Below are 18,001 nucleotides of genomic sequence, written 5' to 3'. Positions count from 1 at the left end.
AGGTCCAAGGTTTATGTGAGTTCACTGAGGCGATTGCATCCTCAGCCAGGCAGGCTATCGTCGCGACAGGGCTTATTGCTGCGGCTTTCGTAATCAGAGGCCCTGAGGTAAGGTGGCGGCGTAGAGGAATCCGATGCGCGAAGGACGGTAACCAGGATTTCCAGGCTATGGAAATGCCGCGGTGAAGGCAAGAGAGTTTGAGTGGTTGTGACTTGGAGGATAAGCTAGCGGGTTGGCGAAGTCGTCAGCTGGGAAGCGGGAAGTTGAACTTTGTGCCCGGGCAGCTTCAGCTTCTTGAATGACACGGCGGGGCCTTCTTGTTAGTGAATTGATGATTGCGGCATTTGGGTGCTTATTCACTGGATACGCCTGGGCAACTTATGTACCGATTAGGTAGGTTGGCTGAGGTGGGTGGGCCGGGCAGGGTGCCCACTCGACACCGACCGCCGAAGGGTTGGTTCACTGTTAGTGGTCAGTGGTCCATTCACCGGGCGTGGCTTGCCCTGCGCTGACGTCGTGCAGCTGCGCTGTTCGCCAGCGGCCAGCTGCAAGTGCATGTGGAGCGCAACTCGGGACACTGGATGCAACTCAATGCAGGACGGACTCATTCACCGAAGGGCCACAGAACCTTCCATCCGCGGGTGTGGGCCTTCGGTTCCCAAGGTACCTAAGGTATGGAAGACAATAGCATCTTCGCGCTGCTCTGTCTCTTTAGGCAATAGGAGCTGAACCTACCTCAGAGCATGTAGGGACGCACCTCGTGGCTTGTGATGAGCAGCCCAGGCAAGAAGGCCGCCCCGCGTTGGTTGCATTGGCTCGGCGGATGTCCGCATGACGCGAAATATCTTGTCCAAAGCTCACTATCTGGTCCTTAACACGAGCTAATCGTTGGATCGGCGCAAGCCAACATCGGGTGATGCTCTTGCGCAGTTCCAAACATGAGATGATCACTCCACGATCTCGAGCAGTGTAACTTAGATTTCGAGCCGCACAATTCCCTTTTAGCCATTGTGATATGGCAGGAAGGCAGGAAGGCAGGAAAAGCCTATCCCTACTGCCCATCTCTAGTCGCATTATGCCCAAGGTGATTTGAAGGAAAGAACAACCGCTGACTTCAAATGCACCCGCAAAACGCCAGCCACCTCTGAAATCTTGGTGTACCTTAGATGTAGGTAGACAGCACGAGAGAGGGGTTGAACTGATGACCTAAAGTCCCCTCGATAACAGCCCAGATAAGACATGCGCGTGGCCCAAGCTTCTCCGTTCTAGGGGACTCACAGCGCTGTTGATCCACGATGAAAGGCTGACGGGGACCCAATTGCTGTTCCAGCCACACACACCCCGCCAAACCACCTCAGGGATTTGCGCCACAGCCAATCACAAGCTGCAACGCAAACTGCATCCCGCTCGAGGCTGCTTCTTTACCACGTCGCTGTCGACCTCCTTTCCAAGCTCAACCATGAGCTCCCACCCTTTTACGCGATCAACTACGTTCCCGACGCGTTGTGGCCAAATGTTGATCGATTAACAACCACCGCCACCCAGCTCCATCCACATCATAGCTCTTCATCTTTAGTATTCCAGCTAGAGCATGATATACCTCTCGAAATAGTTTCGCTCCCGTCAGGATGAACTCACTCTGGTCCTCCCGCGGGGCCGCCAACGACGGCGCCGGCCCCGCGAAGCAGCCCCCTCCGCGTCCGAATCCGACTGGCGATGTTGCAGATGCTGTTGTTGCAGATGTTGGCCCAATCGCCGAGTCGGCGAATCCACCTCCTCCACCGCCCTCCAGGCCAATGTTGCAGAGAAACTCGTCTGCGCCTACGCCTGCCCCCGTGCCCGCCCCGGTTCCTCCTGCACCGATGCCTCCTGCGCCCGCCGATCAACCCCAACCCACCGACTCGCTCTCTCTGCTGCAGCTGAGACGCATAGTAGCCGAGTTCAGCCGGGGCGAACCTGTCGCCTATGACTTCGTCTACAGCGACATGGGATCCCACGACGAGGAAATTGACGAGTGGTTCGTCTATCAATTTTGGCAATGGGTGCGCCTTAACGCCGCGCAGCGTGCGTTCGAATGGCAGTGGCAGCACGAGTACGATATTCAGACAAGTTGGGAGGAGACGGACTACGAAACGAGGGCAAAGTTTACCCGGGACGCCCTCGGGGGTCTCCAGGTTAGGGAACCCGCCCAACGATCAGCATCAATTGGAAAGCTTCTATATTTGGTGCTGGGAAGATGGGGCGATACTTCAACACCTGCTACAGCAGGCGATGGGAGGTCTGCTGCGAGCTCACCCCAACTCGAGGCCATTAGATCGAGCATAACTTTCCTCACATCTCTAAACGGCATTGCTACCGTTTGGGAGGCAGTTCAAAACTGCTTTGACGTCTTTTGGTATGCCCAAATAACCCATTCTCCCGACATTTACCTAACCTCGCTAGGTCCGATGACCCACGATTGGTTCAGCCTGGGGGTGCCCAAGAAGCTCAGGACGAGCTCATCAACCTGATGACCATCATGTATGTCATTATTCAGGAAGCTCTGAGCTTTCCTAAGGAGCTGGAATCCACCAGGGCCAACCTTCGTAAGCATATCTCACCAGGCCTGGCCATATCTTATAGCTAACCCTTGGAAGTCTCCCTGAAGCCAGGACTAGTCGATTTCATGTCTATAGCAACATCCAAGCTTCGTTGGGACGACCAAAATATGATGCCCTCCAGTCAGGTATGGACGCCCCCCTCCTCCCACCCCACTGAGGCATGGTTCTAATTTTCCTAGATTTTCTTGCTCTACTGGAAGTCCATTCTCTTGGTCTTGGGTGGCACCCGGGAGATCGATGAGGCCAAAAAGGCGACGACCGAATCCCCCAACGCAAAGTCCAAGGACATTATCACCGCATCGCCCCTCGACTACCATGTGTTTCGACAGGAGCTGACGTCCAAGTATCCCGCCTACGTCCCACCACGGACGCTCATTCCCCTGGAACCGGAGAACACAACCTTACTCCCGCCTCTGCCAAATCAGCCCACGAGGACAAGCGCATCCACTGGGATTGTACCCGGATCTACGAATACACAAAGCAGCGGCGCCTCCATTCTGCATCAACCCGTACACATCGCGACACCTGCGCCCTCGCCGCCGCCATCACCTGGTGTCGGAGGTAAAGGCGGTAAGAAGCAAAATTATCAGACGAACCAGAACTTCCCGTTCATGTACCCGCCTCTGGATGCCACAAGCAACAGTGCTGGTGGCAAAGGTGGCGCTGGTCTGCAAGAACAACTCGTGGGGCGTAAGTGGGAGGGCAGCGATATTCCCGCCTCGATTCTAGAAGCTGGCGAGCTGTTCTCCAAGCGAGTTCGCATGACGCGTGCCACACGACAGCTCTGGGAAGAGCGCGAGAGCTTCCTCAAGTTTGAACGAGGGTGGGAAGCAGATGACAATGACAGCGACGTTGAGGATCTCGACCTCGAGGGCTTGACTCTCGAAGAGAAGCAAGAGATCGCTGCGATGAAGGCAGAGACGAAGGCGGAGGAACGCAGAGAAGCGGGCTTCACGATCCAAGAACCCGAAATCGACTGTGGACCATCAGGACAGGTCAGCGATGAAGTCAAACGACGTCTGCTTGCCGTCGACAGCTTCTATGTGAGTCCGAACCCCTCGTTCTCGTCGCAGTATCACTGACTGCTCTACAGAAAGAATCCCTTCCGCATCTGCAGTCGCTGGTGATTGTACTCCTTAGGCCGATCCTTATGAATGTTACGGCCGTTTTATCACAGCCTGCCGCAGGGCAACAACACCCGAGTATGGCCGGCAGAGGCGCTAATGGCATGGTCAATGGCGGTCCGGGGCCTAACCGGCCACAGCAGCCCCAAGATCCTTCTTCTGCTGCTTCAGGTGGCCCCCCTGAACTTCCTGAGATGTCTCCTGAGGAGGTAGACGCTTCTCGATCTCGGGAGATTACAACAAAGGCCATCACAGGAATCCTGCTCCTGTTGCTGAAATGGCTGAGAGTTTCTCGTAAGCAGTAATTTCAAAACCTGAGAAGAGAAACTGACCTTTCGTCTAGACGTTCTCAAATTTGAGTACATGACGCAACTTCTGCTGGATTCGAACTACCTCCCGCTGGTCCTGAAACTGTTCGCGCACCAAGACATACAGCAAGTCGTCGATAGTAAGACCGACCGGCTGGAGAATAGGTACGGATGCCTTCACGGATTGATATTATTATGCTAACCATGCAGTTTCTTCCACTTTTGCAACCTGCGCTCGAAGTATAAGGACAAGCCGGCTGCTCAGCCTGAGCCAGAGGAGGAAAGCGAAGACGAGGCGGCCCCGCCGCCTATTAAGAGAAGACGGTCGCCCCCTCGACCGCCTGCGCCTGCACCTCATCAAGGCGACGAGGGTTCCCAATCTGATGGCCAGGCTGCCGTGCGACCCGAAGTGGATGAGCTCGGGTACCCCGTAAATGATCTCCCAGCGGAACCCATCACCGACTTTTCTAGAAGAAACTTCTTCTCTCTCATCAACTATTTGCGAATCATGCAAAAGATTTGCAAGCACAAAGCTCACAGGAACCTTCTTTTGGTACAGTACAAGTCGGCCAACATCCTGCGCAAATCATTAAAGGTTCCCCAACCCGAGCTGCGACTTTACACCTTGAAGCTATTCAAAAACCAAGTGCCATACTGCGGCCGTAAGTGGCGGCAGAGCAACATGCGAGTCATCACCGCAGTCTACCTGCACTGTCGACCAGAGCTACGGGACGAGTGGCTCGCCGGCAGCGACGTCGACGCCGAGGTTGATTCGGCACTTCCGTTGGAGCAGGCGCTGCGTAGTCTTACGCATTGGTTCAATGTGCGCAGATACCCGGACAAGATTGCGGTCGAGCTTCGTGCTGCGCTTCGCGAGGAACAGGACTTTTTCACGAGGGAGCTGGAGAAGCTAGACATGAACTGGGCGGACGTCGGCAGTGACGAGGGCGTAAACAGTGAGTGGGAGCACGAGGCGGCTGGATGGCCATGACTGCCCTAACCTGCAGCTTTGACAATGAATGCTAACACCTGATCAAGTATCGGGTTTAGGGTACTGACGACGGTCGCTCACGACAATTGGCTAGTTAAGCAACGGTTCGGGTTACGAGGCACCGGCTAGATCACTCGGTTAGCTCGCTGCATCACCTAGATCAGCTACGGCTGAACACAGAGGTTATGAAGTTTACGCAAATACTACTACAACGAAGACATGACATGCTCCAGACGCAAAGCTCAAGCTCACCTTGAACTATTCATGTTTCAATCATGTGAATTGATTCCTGAAAACAAATCTAGCAAAAAAGCTTTCGTCGTACTTGAGACGGTATGCCAAGACTCCTCCATCCCAGGGTATAATTCCATCCTTGACCGAGTTCATTCCATTGTTTTCAATCATTACATTCCATCTCTCACATCCCAGATGGAGAATCGTGCGACCCATCACTTAGACTCTGTCGTAAGTGCCGTCGTTATAACGGTAGCCCGCGGGAGGCGCGGTGGTACCGTTCTCGTGACCGTGACCATAGTCGTAGCCTCCACTCGTCGCGGTCGCAGTGTTACCATAGGCACCCTCGTACTTGGGGTATCCGCTGTCCTGAGCAACGGCAGTAGTCTCGGTGGCGTAGCTGTTACGGACTTGGTCGGGGCTTGTGTGGACGGGGAGAGCGTTCTCATTGGCGGCGGTGTTCTGGCGTCCGCGACGGCGGAAGGAGCTAAGGAAGCCACCTCCGGCTCCGGAGCCCGAAGTGTAGTTGTTCTTGGGGCTAGGGCCGAAGCGTCTCTCCTTGCGGTTGTGGCGCACGAGGGCCACCTCGACGAGGATGGAGATGATGAAGAAGATGCTGGGAGACGTTAGAATTTGGTTTTCCAGGCGTGACGAGGATGAGAACTTACATTGCGACGATCGCGACGGCCAAGCAGGCAGACTGCAGCTTGCAGGCGGTTCTCAGACTGGGGAGATGAGTCCAGCCATCGCTTCCAGTGTTCATGGGCTCGCCGTCGGCGGGGCCGTTGCCGAAGGGGGTGTTGACGGTGCCAGAGCACGAGTTGGCGCCGTCCTTGTTGGCGACGGCAACGTAAATGAAGGCGGCGATGAAGGCGACGTCGAGGACGATGGCCACGAAGGAGGTGAAGGCGTGGCCGGCGAGACAGCAGAGAAGGAGCAGGCCGATGAGGGTGTACAGCGTGGCAGAGCCGGAGATGCCCTCGACGGCGCGAATCTTATTCGATATCGGTAGGCTGTGGTTATGCAGCGTCGCGAGGAAGTACGAGTAGATTGCGAGGATGAGGGCCGCGGAGCCGAACTGGACGCCTCGGACGAACCACTGCAGGAATTTCAGGGCGAATGCCATGTTGATGATGATGTTTGTTGTCTCTTAATGGTGCGGGTTGTTTGATCGGGTGAGACGAGTCGACGTATTGATATTTGTGCTCGATTCACCCTTATGTACTGGGCAAGTTGTTTGGTGGAGATAACTGAAAAGGTGGAAAAGAAACCTCCCAGGCTGCATGTGTGAATGCCCGGGAAGGAGAGCAGACCCTTAATACTTTGAAAAGCAATGCCCTCGCGCTGCCGGTAGTGGTGTGAGATGGGTCTGCGGCCTGCCGATCCCGCTACTGCGTCGATCGTGGCAAGGAATAGCTTGACCGGGGTTTTCTCTTTCCTTCTTGGCTCGGTATTTTAGTCTGGACGGAGGCCCCAAAGTAGACTTAATTCTTTTCCTTGCAGCTGCCAGTTTGGACGGACAAATGGCAGTGACGGAAGATGGGCGTCAGGTCTTGGTACGGGGCGCTGTTTGCGGGCGATGACGAGGAAGGTTGTGGCTGATGATGGAGGGGACTGCTCCCCTTGGTGGGGCTTGCTATGATGTCAGACGTCTTGGAGGGGCAGGCGGCGGCGTGATTGGGCCGGATGGGGAACGGCTTCTCCACTCGCAAGCCGGCACGGCCACGGTGCCAGGTGCTGCAGTGTGGCTTTGCGGGGGCGGATGGACTCCCTGGAGAAGTCGGTTGGTCGGGATCGGTCGGCGACAGGGTCATTCCATCGCTGCTGGATCCACTTGGGTGGGCTTTCTACGGCACGCACGGGAAGACCCCAGGGGCCTCCCAAGTTGACGTTGAAGGTGGTGTTCGTGACTAAAAGGAAACGAAGGAAACCGGGATGCCTTCCAAACGGCCAAAGGTCAAGAGTTGGCAGGAGTTTTATCCGTTTGTTCCTGAGTCTGCGTGGCGCCCAGACGCAGACCTTGAGAGTTACCAGAGCCTTACGTAGCACGTACAACTGTCACGACAAGCCCGTCTTGTCTGACATGAGGATTTTCAGAATATCGCGTTAGAGAGATCCTGGAATTGCCCACATTTCGACCTCCTGTTGCACATTGAATTCCCTCTTCTAACTTGAGACTGGGGCGACCCGCTGTATCCGGTTTTGGTGCCGTTGGAAAAAGAGACAGTGTACGCGTTGCCGAGCATGTCTCGGTTTGATGGCCAGGACCCGGCTGCTGACGATCATTGGCAGGCTAGCGCGCATCTGCAAGGTCGGTCCTGTCGATGATATAATTGATTTTTTCCTTGTTCAGCTGGCATTTTTCATCCGTCAGTCGCTTTGCGTGGATAATTGTTTCCATGTCGCTTTTCCTCAGCTGAACCGTTTCCCCTGGATCTCTCAGGGTTTCCCCAGGTGCGGAAGGGGGCTGATTGACTCGCTCGCAGCGGTCTGGCCCTTTCCCGCGAGCCCACATGTTGCATTTGATCGAGGCAAATGGAAAACAAGCTAGCCCTCCAGATGTAGCGTCAGAATGGGCGAGAGAAGAGAATATCGAGCAGCAGTGATGGTGCGGCCAATGGACAACGTCGACGAGATCTGCCAAGTTTTGCCCAGTTCGGCCTGTCAGGCCGGACGGTCCAAATTGCCGACTTAGACGTCAAGATGCAGACGAACCAACTTTTAGGTCTGGACATGTTTCGTCATCACCCTCATTCCTGGCTTTCTTCGCATCGGGATAGCTCATGTCCTTGCAGTAGGTTGTTGGAAAAAGTCGTTGATCGGACGATTCAACTGAATAAAAACCGAAAGCCTAATGCAACGCCGGAAACCGAGGCATGCTTTTGGAGGCGGGGCTCTCTCCTTCAATTCGGTAATCACAAGTCGAAGCTCCAGGGCCGCCCAACACCCAAGCCTGGAGACGTTGCAAATGGCCGTCGTAGCTTGTCTCATACAACCTACCCAGCAAAAGTACCGAGACAACGCAGGTGCAACGTCATGAACCGGAACAAGTCCGAGTCCTTGGGCGCATCATTGTGGCATAACGTGCGGCTTTCATCGGCCACTCTGCCCGCTTGCTGAGGGTTCATGCCTTTGGCTGGGAGATGCTAGGTGTTCGCAGGCCAGGGAGCCATTGCTTGGGATCGGAGACATGATTCGGAGTGGGGCCCGTAATCCATCCCCGTATCGGGATGCCGGAGACTTGCGGCACGCGGAGTCTGCAGGGCCCGCTTACGGTCCAATGCGTGGAGAAACCGAACGGTACCGCTGGGGGCGCCGAATACGTTTGGTTCAGAGTTGCTTGTCCAGCTCGCACTGAAATATCAAGCGCCTCCGGCAGTTCACAGGACCTCAGGCTGCTTTCTTACCATCCAAGTGGCACCGATGAGCGCCACCAGTGGGAAGCGCTTCGTATCCAATGCGTCGGTAAGGCGCCCATTGTGGAACATCGGAACGAAAACCGGCCTACTTTGGTCTCGTCGTGGTTCTTGCGGAATTCGGGAACAAGATTCTGGCACAAGTCTCTCTCCGTGTCGTGGGCAATTGTCTCGCAAAGCGTAACACAGCAGCCCTACACCAAAGTCATCGAACCTGCAGGGCGCTACCCTTATTGAAGAATTTCGGACTGCTCATGGACAGGAAAAGTCGCGGCATCTTGGCGCACAAGCTGCCGAGTAGAACCGTTGGCTTGCCCCAGGCGTCGAGGCCGTTCGAGCCACTAGCTGGTAAAGGGCTGGGTTCTCCCCCTTTAATCCGACAAAATCGATAGCCCGTTCCCGCTAGCAACAGCCACATTCTGTCGCTATGACAGCTCTGGCGAACTCTCGGAGCCTGGGCGAGTGACTCGTCTGATTCTCTCAATCTGACAGGATCGTGGAGTCTGCAAGTGTGGAGGAGGACTCGCGTCGTACCTGACAGCGCAAGGGCGTCTTGGCGAGCCGACTCAGATATGACAGCCTTGTTGACCAATGTGTCCTGCGAGAGGTGAGTGAACAGCAGAATGAGCATGCAATACCATGGTCAGATGGGCTTTGATGAGGAAAGTATTCGACGACATGCTCTTTGGGTTGACCAACTCACTCCTTTCTGACTGTGTTTGGCTGTGCGGGATACAAGTAGGTTTACTAGTGTTCTTTCCAAGGTCTTGGATCTCGAAAGTAAGGTTGTGGATGATGCTTAAAAGCCGACTTCGGTTTTGCGTGATCGGCATGCTGGACAAAGCTGCGACGTGCTCGAAATATCTTCGAATGCCGTAGTTGCCGATGCCACAGCTGCAACGAAAGTTGTCTGTGTACCTCAAAGCCCTTTACCTGAATTTTGCCGGTGCCAACTTCAGGGCAAGATGAGACGACGACAACGCCTTACCTTGAGGGTGGGGAGGATTACGCAGCTGCAATATCCCAGAAGACGTATGCGGTATCTCGGCAGCTGGTGGTTCAGCTGGGCGCCATCGTTGTCGTGACATCGATAGTTCGGTGCTGTAGGTGTAAACCGCATTGGGGTGCCAAGATGAGGAAAACAGACCGTATCCTCCCGTGTGGGTACTTTATCAGGATATACCACCGAGATATCTCGATTTGAAGATGCGGGAAAAGCTCAAGGACAGTTGAAAAGGTCTTGTCTCACCGCAGCGTCCGGCGGCAGGTTGGCAGTCCAAACATGCAACTTACGATTCATTGCCCAAGACACCATTGGTCCCAGCAAATGCGTGTTCTTCAAGCAGGTAGGCTACTGTATGGGGAAATAAGCGTTGGTCAGGGGCAAGGGCTCACCTCGTTGCCCCTGGACGGTTCTCGCGCTGCTGCTAGCACCGTCAGACGCCACAAATTGCCAACGGCCAATTAGCAGCATAGCGCTGCCTCTTGTCCCTTCCTTAATCCAATATCAGGATGGCGCTTACCGGAAGCAGAAAGAAAAGCCCTGGCATCCTTGGCCAAAGTCCATGCCAAAAATACGAAGAGACACCAACACCACGATCATCACAACACCCATGAACCATAGACCCAAGCTGCCGCCACTCTGTCGGGTCCTTCGACACTAATGAACGATGGAGGGTGCTGCTCTCTTTGGTGATAGCTGCACCCTTTCTCAGCCTAGACTTGCATGGCATGCCCAGATCGTCCATCTTGCCGCTATTCCATTCGGCTGGTGCGTCGTCTCTCGGCCTCCTTACACGCTCTGCTGTGCGATGGCGCAACTCTGCTACGGCACGGAAGCGCCGAACCTCCTCCCCTTCCCTCTCAGTCCATTCGTCTCTCAGCAGATGTTTCTCTTATCAAACGGCTAGTGGCCTTCTCTCGTCCTTTCCTACTTCACGTCTTCCTTCCCGTGTCGGGTTCGCCCATTACGCTCTTTTCAGGTGCATTTGTTTTTCAGTATCTCGCATTAATATTTCAGCTGAGCTTTTGTGGCTTATACACTCACTCACTCACGCTCTTTATCATAATCACTCGTTCTCTTGATCCCGGCCTGTAGTGCTGTAATCTTCAACAACATGAAGGGGGCGACATCCTTGCTGCTAGCCCTCCTGGGACTTGCAGCCAGAACCACCGCCGACCCAACATGGCCTGCAGACATCGACGAGCTCGAGGAGATCATGTACCAAACCACCGGTGTTCGGTCACGAAAGTTTGCCGATTCCGTCAACCCCTGTACGCGAGAGGTCTCTGGTGCAGGTCGCAAAAACGCCGCCGAGTGGCTAAGGACCGCCTTTCACGACATGGCTCCTGCAAACGTATACAGGGGAACTGGCGGCATGGATGCATCTTTGCAGTATGAGCTGGGATCGAGCGACAACACAGGTCCAGGCTTCGGCACTACCATGACCTTCATGGCTCCCTATTTGACGCGCAAGAGCAGTATGTCAGACCTCATCGCACTTGGCGTCTACACATCTGTGTTGTCTTGCAAGGGCCCATCTGTTGCCATAAGAGCCGGCCGGATCGATGCAACAGGACCGAACGACTCTGGCGCCGTTCCCACACCTGGAGACTCGACTCCAGTGTTCCTGAACCGGTTTGTTCGCATGGGTTTCTCTACAGCAGATATGATACAAATGACGGCGTGCGGTCACACCATCGGCGGTGTTCACTCGGCGGACCATCCCGATATCGTCCCTGCTGGCCAATTCACAAACGAAGTTGCCACCTTCGATACCACCGATGCCGCGTTCGATCCCAAAGTCATCACCGAATATCTCGCCGGTACCACTCAGAACCCACTGGTCAACGTTCCCGGGACCCAGAAGGGAAAGAACTCCGACTTCAGAGTCTTTAACGCCGACAATAACGCAACCGTAAAGGCGATGACAGACGCCACCGTCTTCAACAACGTTTGCAAAGCCATCTTTGAGAGAATGGTCAATGTCGTGCCGTCCGGCGTGACTCTGAGCGACCCCATCCAGCCCTACCAAGTTAAGCCGGTACAAATGCAGCTTGCACTCGCCGACGTATCAACCCTGTCACTGACGGGTGTTATCCGTGTCCGCACGACCAACTTCCCCCTTTCGAACATCGCCAGCCTCACTATCAGCTATAAGAATCGGAATGGCGGTACCGTGTGTGGATCTGGAGCTTGTGCCTTCACCATTACCGTTTCTGGTGCTTCCACGAACTTGGAAGAGAGCTTCGCCTGGTTTACAATCATGCAGAATCAACAGAATGGAGTCAGAATCCCGGTCTCATCTGGTATCTCATCTTTCACGGTAACGATCAATATGAACGATGGTTCCACCAAATTCTTCGACAACAATGGCAACGGTTATCCCATGCAGGACGGCATTTTCCTTCAGACTGATCAGAGCTGTTTGACCCAGTCCAACGGCAATGCCACTTTCGTTGCCGCCGTCCGTAACGATCGCATCTCACAGCCTGTGAGCGTCAACGTCTGGTACAAAACAAAGCGTACCACCAGTGTCGTGCCACTCCTGAGCAACATGACATTGGCCATGACACAGGGAGCTTGTCAAGGAGGTTATACTTTCTTCACCGTGACGACCACCATACCGGGTGGTGTCAGTGTTGAGTCAACAATGGATTTAATCAGCGGAGACATGGTCGATTCTTTCAAGAAGGCCAACACCGTAGGTGGAACCTGTCAGGGGTGGTCTGGAGGTACTTCTTGCAGCAGTATCACTGTCTCATCTGTTGTTCCGACAAGCACTGCAAGTGCCCCCAGCCACCGTGCCACCATGGGCGGGTACAAGTTCGTTTCTTGCTGGACCGAAGCAACAAATGGGCGGGCTCTCAAGGGCGCGGCGTTCGCTTACGACGGCATGACTTTGAGTAGCTGCATGGCCAACTGCACTGGATTCGACTACTGGGGAACGGAGTACGGACGGGAGTGCTACTGCGGTAACTCCTTGGACTCTACTAGTACTTCTGCACTCTTGGTCGACTGCAATATGCCCTGCTCTGGAGACTCAACTCAGTACTGTGGCGCGGGCAACAGAATCGAGCTGTATTCGACCACCGCCACCCGTACAAGCAGCTCGACCGCGTCTGCGACTGCTACTCTCGCCCATATTTCCGCCGTTGGACAGTACTCTTTGGTTGGTTGCCAGACCGAGGCCACCAATGGCCGCGCCCTCCAAGCAACTTCGACGGCAGCCGACGACATGACCCTGGAGAAGTGTGCTACCTACTGCTCTGGCTACACATACTTTGGAACCGAGTACGGTCGCGAATGTAAGCAGCAGTCAACTCCCTTCCAGTTCATCTCGTCTAACAAGATACAGGCTATTGCGGTAACAGCCTGCAGGATTCTAGCAAGTCTGCTCCTATTACCGATTGCAACATGAAATGTGCTGGGAACCAAAATCAGTATTGCGGTGACGGAAACCGTCTTGAGTTGTACAAGCTTGGAACCTCTTCGTCTTCCTCCCATTCTTCGATTGCCTCGGCCGCGACAATCGCATCGAGCAGCAGTTCGGGTACTTCCAGCAGCTCCTCGAGCTCCATCACTCCCTCAAGCACCTTTAGTGCTCTCGGTGCCAGTGGATCTTCTTCCTCTTCCAGTGCTCCGTTCACTGGGTCGTCCACCTTCAGCACCGTGGTCTCGACAAGTAGCGCCGCATCGTCGACTCGTATCTCCACTTCTTCCTCCTCCGCCTCAACCTTATCAGCCCAGGCCGTGTCAAGCTCAGCCTCCAGCAGTTCATCGATTCCGAGCAGCAGTTTGTCTTCGACCAGGAGCCCTGTTTCTTCTACCACAACTTCAAGCGCGACTAGCACTGTCCCTACACTTGCCCACAAAGCGACTGTGGCCGCTTACAACTTGACGGGCTGCTGGACAGAAGGAAATGGCGTTCGTGCGCTGAGCCAGAACAGCTATGCCTCCCACGACAACATGACTCTCGAAAACTGCGCCGCCTTCTGTTCAGGTTACAAGTACTTCGGGACGGAGTATGGGGGCGAGTGTTATTGCGGCAACTTCCTCGCTTCGAGCAGCTCATTAGCTCCTTTGAGTGACTGCAGCATGACTTGCACCGGAAACCAATACGAATACTGCGGCGCCGGCAACAGACTCACCCTTTACACCAACAACAACGACAAGGTTACTGGCCCAAGTCAACCTGCCACCGCCGGCGTCTACTCTTTCCTCGGCTGTCGGACTGAGCCAGCCCAAGGTGGCCGTGCCCTGAGTGCGAAGGCGACGGCTTCAGACAAGATGACAAACGAGGTGTGCGCGTCGTTTTGTGACGGCTTCGCCTACTTTGGCACAGAATACAGCGGCGAGTGCTATTGCGGCTCTGCCCTGCCCGACACATCCATTGTGGCACCTGTCAGCGAATGCAATATGCTTTGCTCGGGTAGCAGCACTGAGTACTGTGGCAGTGGCAATCGTTTGTCTGTGTACAAGAAATGAAGAGAAGGTCTTGATATTTTACGGGAAAATGATGAGTCTATGGCGTCAAGGCATAATATAGAGGTACGGATTGGAAACCATGGCGGTCGATAAATATTAATTCATATAATAATACACTGAACATATTGAACATCCTTGCAAGTTTCCTCTGATTTCAGTCGGAGATTAGGTCTGCCATCCAAGCTATGGCTGATGTCTGAATGTTGTTGAGGGAAGACATGGAGGTATAACGACGACAAGGGCGACGACAACACTAATAACAACAGCTAAGTCGTAGAATTGACAAGAATTGACGACGATAATTATCATAATAGTAGCAGAGACGATTATAGTAGAAGTCAAAATAACGATAGGGGCGACAGTAGCAAAGATAGTAAGGCAGAGGATACACGAGTTCACAGGAAGCGTAGTCCCTCTGGCAGGATCAAACGCGAGTATCTCATGAGAATACAGAGAAAAGAATGTCAAATCGACTTCCAGTCAAAGGTGCTTTGTCTTGCCTCCTTTGGAGACCCCCTCACCGAAGCCCCGTCGTATGACACTCGGATGCAACGAAGTCACACGTCTCCTTCTCATCCTCGCTGAACGTGTTGGCGGTTTTATCTCGGGGCTCTATGAAGCTGCCCTATGGAGACTATGCCGAGGACTTTGCTCGAGGCACGAAGCGACCTTGAACTAGGATCGCTGTTTCATCCTGATAGGGTTCTAAATGAGCCTCGGTCGTGTGGGTAGGAAGATGATTACGTACGCTCTTGGGATCAGGCAATTGATGACCCAGAGCGTAGCAATGTGGCGATGTCCAGAGCAAGAGCAACGGCCGCTGTCTGCGTTTCCTTATGATGCGCGCGCAGAGACACACCAGGGTTAACTGCTGAAGCATTTCACGATTCGCACAATAGCGATTGCAGAAGTGTCATGTTCGAGTAGTCCATCCGGTTCATTTCGCTTAGGACAGAAGGTATTACACCCGACGGTCAGTCTCCCATCACGATGATGAACCAGCCCATGGAGGACGAGGACATGGCGAATCAGAGTTGGCATCAGATCCCTCGCTACTAGCTGCATACCGCCAATCCAGACGTGAAGTAGAGGGACGCCGGAGAGGGCACAACTCCAAACAGCAGCACTCACTTCTCCGTGTCATGGTCTCGGGGTCGTCTAGAATGAAGTTTCCGGCTCGGCATCGGGGTCGGGAGTCTGCTTCTTGAACAAGGCCACTCTCCAACAGTCATCGGTTGTATTCTCTTGCCGCTCGTCCCTGGAGGTCTGGACATTCAAGTCCTCACGTGGCCCAACCAAGCCAGGCACAGCGAACAGGAAGAAAAAGGTCCAAGTGTCGTCGCTCTCTGGCCACGAATAGGCTTCGCGACGTACACCTCGTGGTGTTTATGATCGCGGCAAAACAATCAGCCGATGATCCGCGAGTTCTGGACGAAGTAGCGATAACAGGAGCATGACGTTATCTCCGTCTTCCCCAATTACGCCGCAGCCGTCTGCGACATCGTGACATACGAGATAATGAGGCAGCTCCGCGCCAGATTCTAAAACGCAGTGACGGGCAACAATAAAGTCCCGCAGGTTTGCACTGTGGCGGGCTTACCTAGGTCATTGCCACGGTCGGGTTCACGCAAATCACGGAGACGATCTAGACATCACAACACCAAGAATGAAGCACCTCATCCTCGTCGGGGCGTGCTACGTCGACACGATCCTCACGCAAGACAAACCCTTCGCGTCAGAGCACGTAGAACACCTCGCTGACTCACCGTTCCCAGCATCCCGCGCTTCCCCGAAGAGGACGCAAAATTACGGGCGACAAGCCTGCGCGTCCGGCGAGGAGGCAATTGCCCCAACACGATTGAAGTGCTGCAGCAGCTGCTCAGAAACCTGCCCGGCGGCGGCGACGGGTCTTCACCTCAGGAGGAGGTGCTGCAGATGCACCTCGTCTCGCCCCTGCCGGAGCGCCAGTCGCAGGCAACAGCGAACATCATCGCCTCACTAACGCCGACGTCAACATCACCAGGCCGGGAGCCCTCGCCCTCCTCGTCAGCCGTCAACTTTGACCACTCCCTCTTCCGCGCGGGCCACCAGGTGCCGGCGAGCTGCTACATCCTCCGCAGCGAGGCGACGGGCAGCCGGACAATCGTAAACCACAATGACCTCCCCGAGATGACGGCCGCCGAGTTCCTGGTCGTCGCAGAGGCGTTCTGGGGCCGTGGAGAGAAGACGTGGTGGCACTTTGAGGGGCGGATCCCGGAAACGACGCTCGAGTGTGTCCGATCGTTAAGACGCGTGCTGGGCGCGAGTGCGACGGTAAGCGTCGAGGTCGAGAAGCCCGGGAGACCTGGGCTCAGGGAACTCGCCGCGGAAGCGGACGTCGTCTTTTACTCCAAGAGCTGGGCCGAGGTGAGTATCCTGCTTGGGGAGAGACAGAGCCAAGCGTCGTGAAGTTGACCAACACAACAGCACTGCGGCTACACATCTGCCGAGGCTTGCTTGAGAGGGGAGAGCCAGCCGCGAGCGTGGGTTTTGAATCGCCGCTTAGGAACCGTTAGCTGATTGTAGGCTAAACAGCTCTCTGGCGATGATCACATGGGGGGCCGAGGGGGCATCGTGCCTATCGCTGCAAGATCAACGTTACGTCGAGCGTCCTGTCGAGCACGCAGTCCAGCATGTGGCTGAGTGAGTGACTTAACCCCTCCAGCGAACGAGTCGTTCTCTACCGCTCATCTCTCGCTGCGCTTACGAGGCAGATGTTGACCGACACTGACACCCTGCAGCTCGGTAGGTGCTGGAGACACGTTCGTTGCAGGCATGCTTTACGGGCTCATTTGCCGGGAGCGTTGGGAGCTGGGAGAGAAGCTCGGCTTCGCGGTCGACCTGGCCACTCTCAAAGTCCAGCGCGAGGGGTTCAGTGGGCTGGGAGACGATATGCAAAGTCGTGCTAGCGGTGGGTCGTCCGTATCGGATCAGGCCAGGCAATGAGCCAGCTTCGTCGCCGCCGCCGCGGCTTCTCCGGATCCTGCCCCCCGATGCCGTAGATGGTCGCCTCGGCCGTTGAGTTGGAACGGGGTGGGTGGACCAAGTGTCCCGCAGTCGTCAGGATTCGGTCATCTGCAGAACTACATGGCAACAAGCCGAAGCCTGCGGTCCGGTGGGCATCCATCGTCGGTGGTCGCTCCTGATGCGTGTTCTGCGAAAGTGAAGGTTTGAGGACCCGTGTGGGGAACAAGAGGCGGTGTAAACAATGGAAGGTGGATGGCGGGCAAGCGAGAGAGAAGCATTTCTGCGACGGGGCAAGTTGGGCTAGAGGCGGACTTCATGGCATAATGTGTTGTGAACATTGCGGCTGTCAGAGACGCCTAACAGGTAGCAAAATTGGTCCATGATTGCCGTGTCTTTTGTCTTCAACCTCTTCGAGCCGCCGCTGCACTTGTGGAGTGAAGGTGAGTAGATTGGGCTACTCTGCATTTACACAAACACGCGTCAGTGCAGATGGCGCATCTCACGCAGGCGCGGTGCAGGCGAGGCTGCAGATGGCCTGCAGATGCTAGGCAGGAGCTGCCAGCTTCTTGGATGCAACAGAAGGAAGAAGTTAACGATGAACCAGTTGAGAGCCAGGGATGGCGAGAATCGACGAGAAATGTGTGAGGGAGTCGATGGGTCGCAGGTGGAAGAACCGTCCAGCTCAATGACGAAACCCGTCTTCAACCTGTTGTTTTGCAGCAAACTTCGCCTGCATTTGGTACAGCCGCAGGGAAGCGCGACGTAGATCTCCTGTTCTTGGAGAAGGAACGGATACGAAGCATGGAATGAGTTGAATTCCGCACTGGAGGCAGT

The 18,001-nt window shown here is 55.0% G+C and overlaps 4 protein-coding genes across 4 annotated transcripts; 3 read left to right on the top strand and 1 right to left on the bottom strand.

Moving 5' to 3' along the window:
- Positions 1-1,628: 1,628 nt before the first annotated feature.
- On the top strand, positions 1,629-5,090 carry Strip1 (Striatin-interacting protein 1; the record flags this gene model as incomplete). Its single annotated transcript, XM_032033814.1, has 8 exons — positions 1,629-2,395; positions 2,443-2,585; positions 2,637-2,725; positions 2,780-3,643; positions 3,694-4,018; positions 4,068-4,197; positions 4,243-4,988; positions 5,071-5,090. The coding sequence occupies 8 exons, from the start codon at positions 1,629-1,631 to the stop codon at positions 5,088-5,090; spliced, it is 3,084 nt and encodes a 1,027-aa protein (XP_031887140.1).
- Positions 5,091-5,476: 386 nt separating this feature from the next.
- Positions 5,477-6,383, bottom strand: CGGC5_v003625 (uncharacterized protein; the record flags this gene model as incomplete). The annotated part of the gene is made up of 2 exons (XM_032033816.1): positions 5,477-5,873; positions 5,926-6,383. The coding sequence occupies 2 exons, from the start codon at positions 6,381-6,383 to the stop codon at positions 5,477-5,479; spliced, it is 855 nt and encodes a 284-aa protein (XP_031886839.1).
- Positions 6,384-10,790: 4,407 nt separating this feature from the next.
- Positions 10,791-14,161, top strand: CGGC5_v003624 (WSC domain-containing protein; the record flags this gene model as incomplete). The annotated part of the gene is made up of 2 exons (XM_032033817.1): positions 10,791-12,981; positions 13,032-14,161. 2 exons carry the CDS (start codon positions 10,791-10,793, stop codon positions 14,159-14,161), a joined length of 3,321 nt encoding a protein of 1,106 aa, XP_031886840.1.
- Positions 14,162-15,827: 1,666 nt separating this feature from the next.
- On the top strand, positions 15,828-17,146 carry KHK (Ketohexokinase; the record flags this gene model as incomplete). The annotated part of the gene is made up of 5 exons (XM_066151155.1): positions 15,828-15,895; positions 15,937-16,567; positions 16,628-16,683; positions 16,736-16,843; positions 16,942-17,146. The coding sequence occupies 5 exons, from the start codon at positions 15,828-15,830 to the stop codon at positions 17,144-17,146; spliced, it is 1,068 nt and encodes a 355-aa protein (XP_066009502.1).
- Between the last annotated feature and the right edge of the window lie 855 nt (positions 17,147-18,001).

Source organism: Colletotrichum fructicola (genome assembly GCF_000319635.2).
Source record: "Colletotrichum fructicola Nara gc5 chromosome Unknown KSG_Nara_v1_contig02, whole genome shotgun sequence".
NCBI classification, from domain to species: Eukaryota; Fungi; Ascomycota; class Sordariomycetes; order Glomerellales; family Glomerellaceae; genus Colletotrichum; species Colletotrichum fructicola.
The sequence above is the reverse complement of the archived record's forward strand: the minus strand, read 5'-3'. Positions and strand labels throughout refer to the sequence as shown.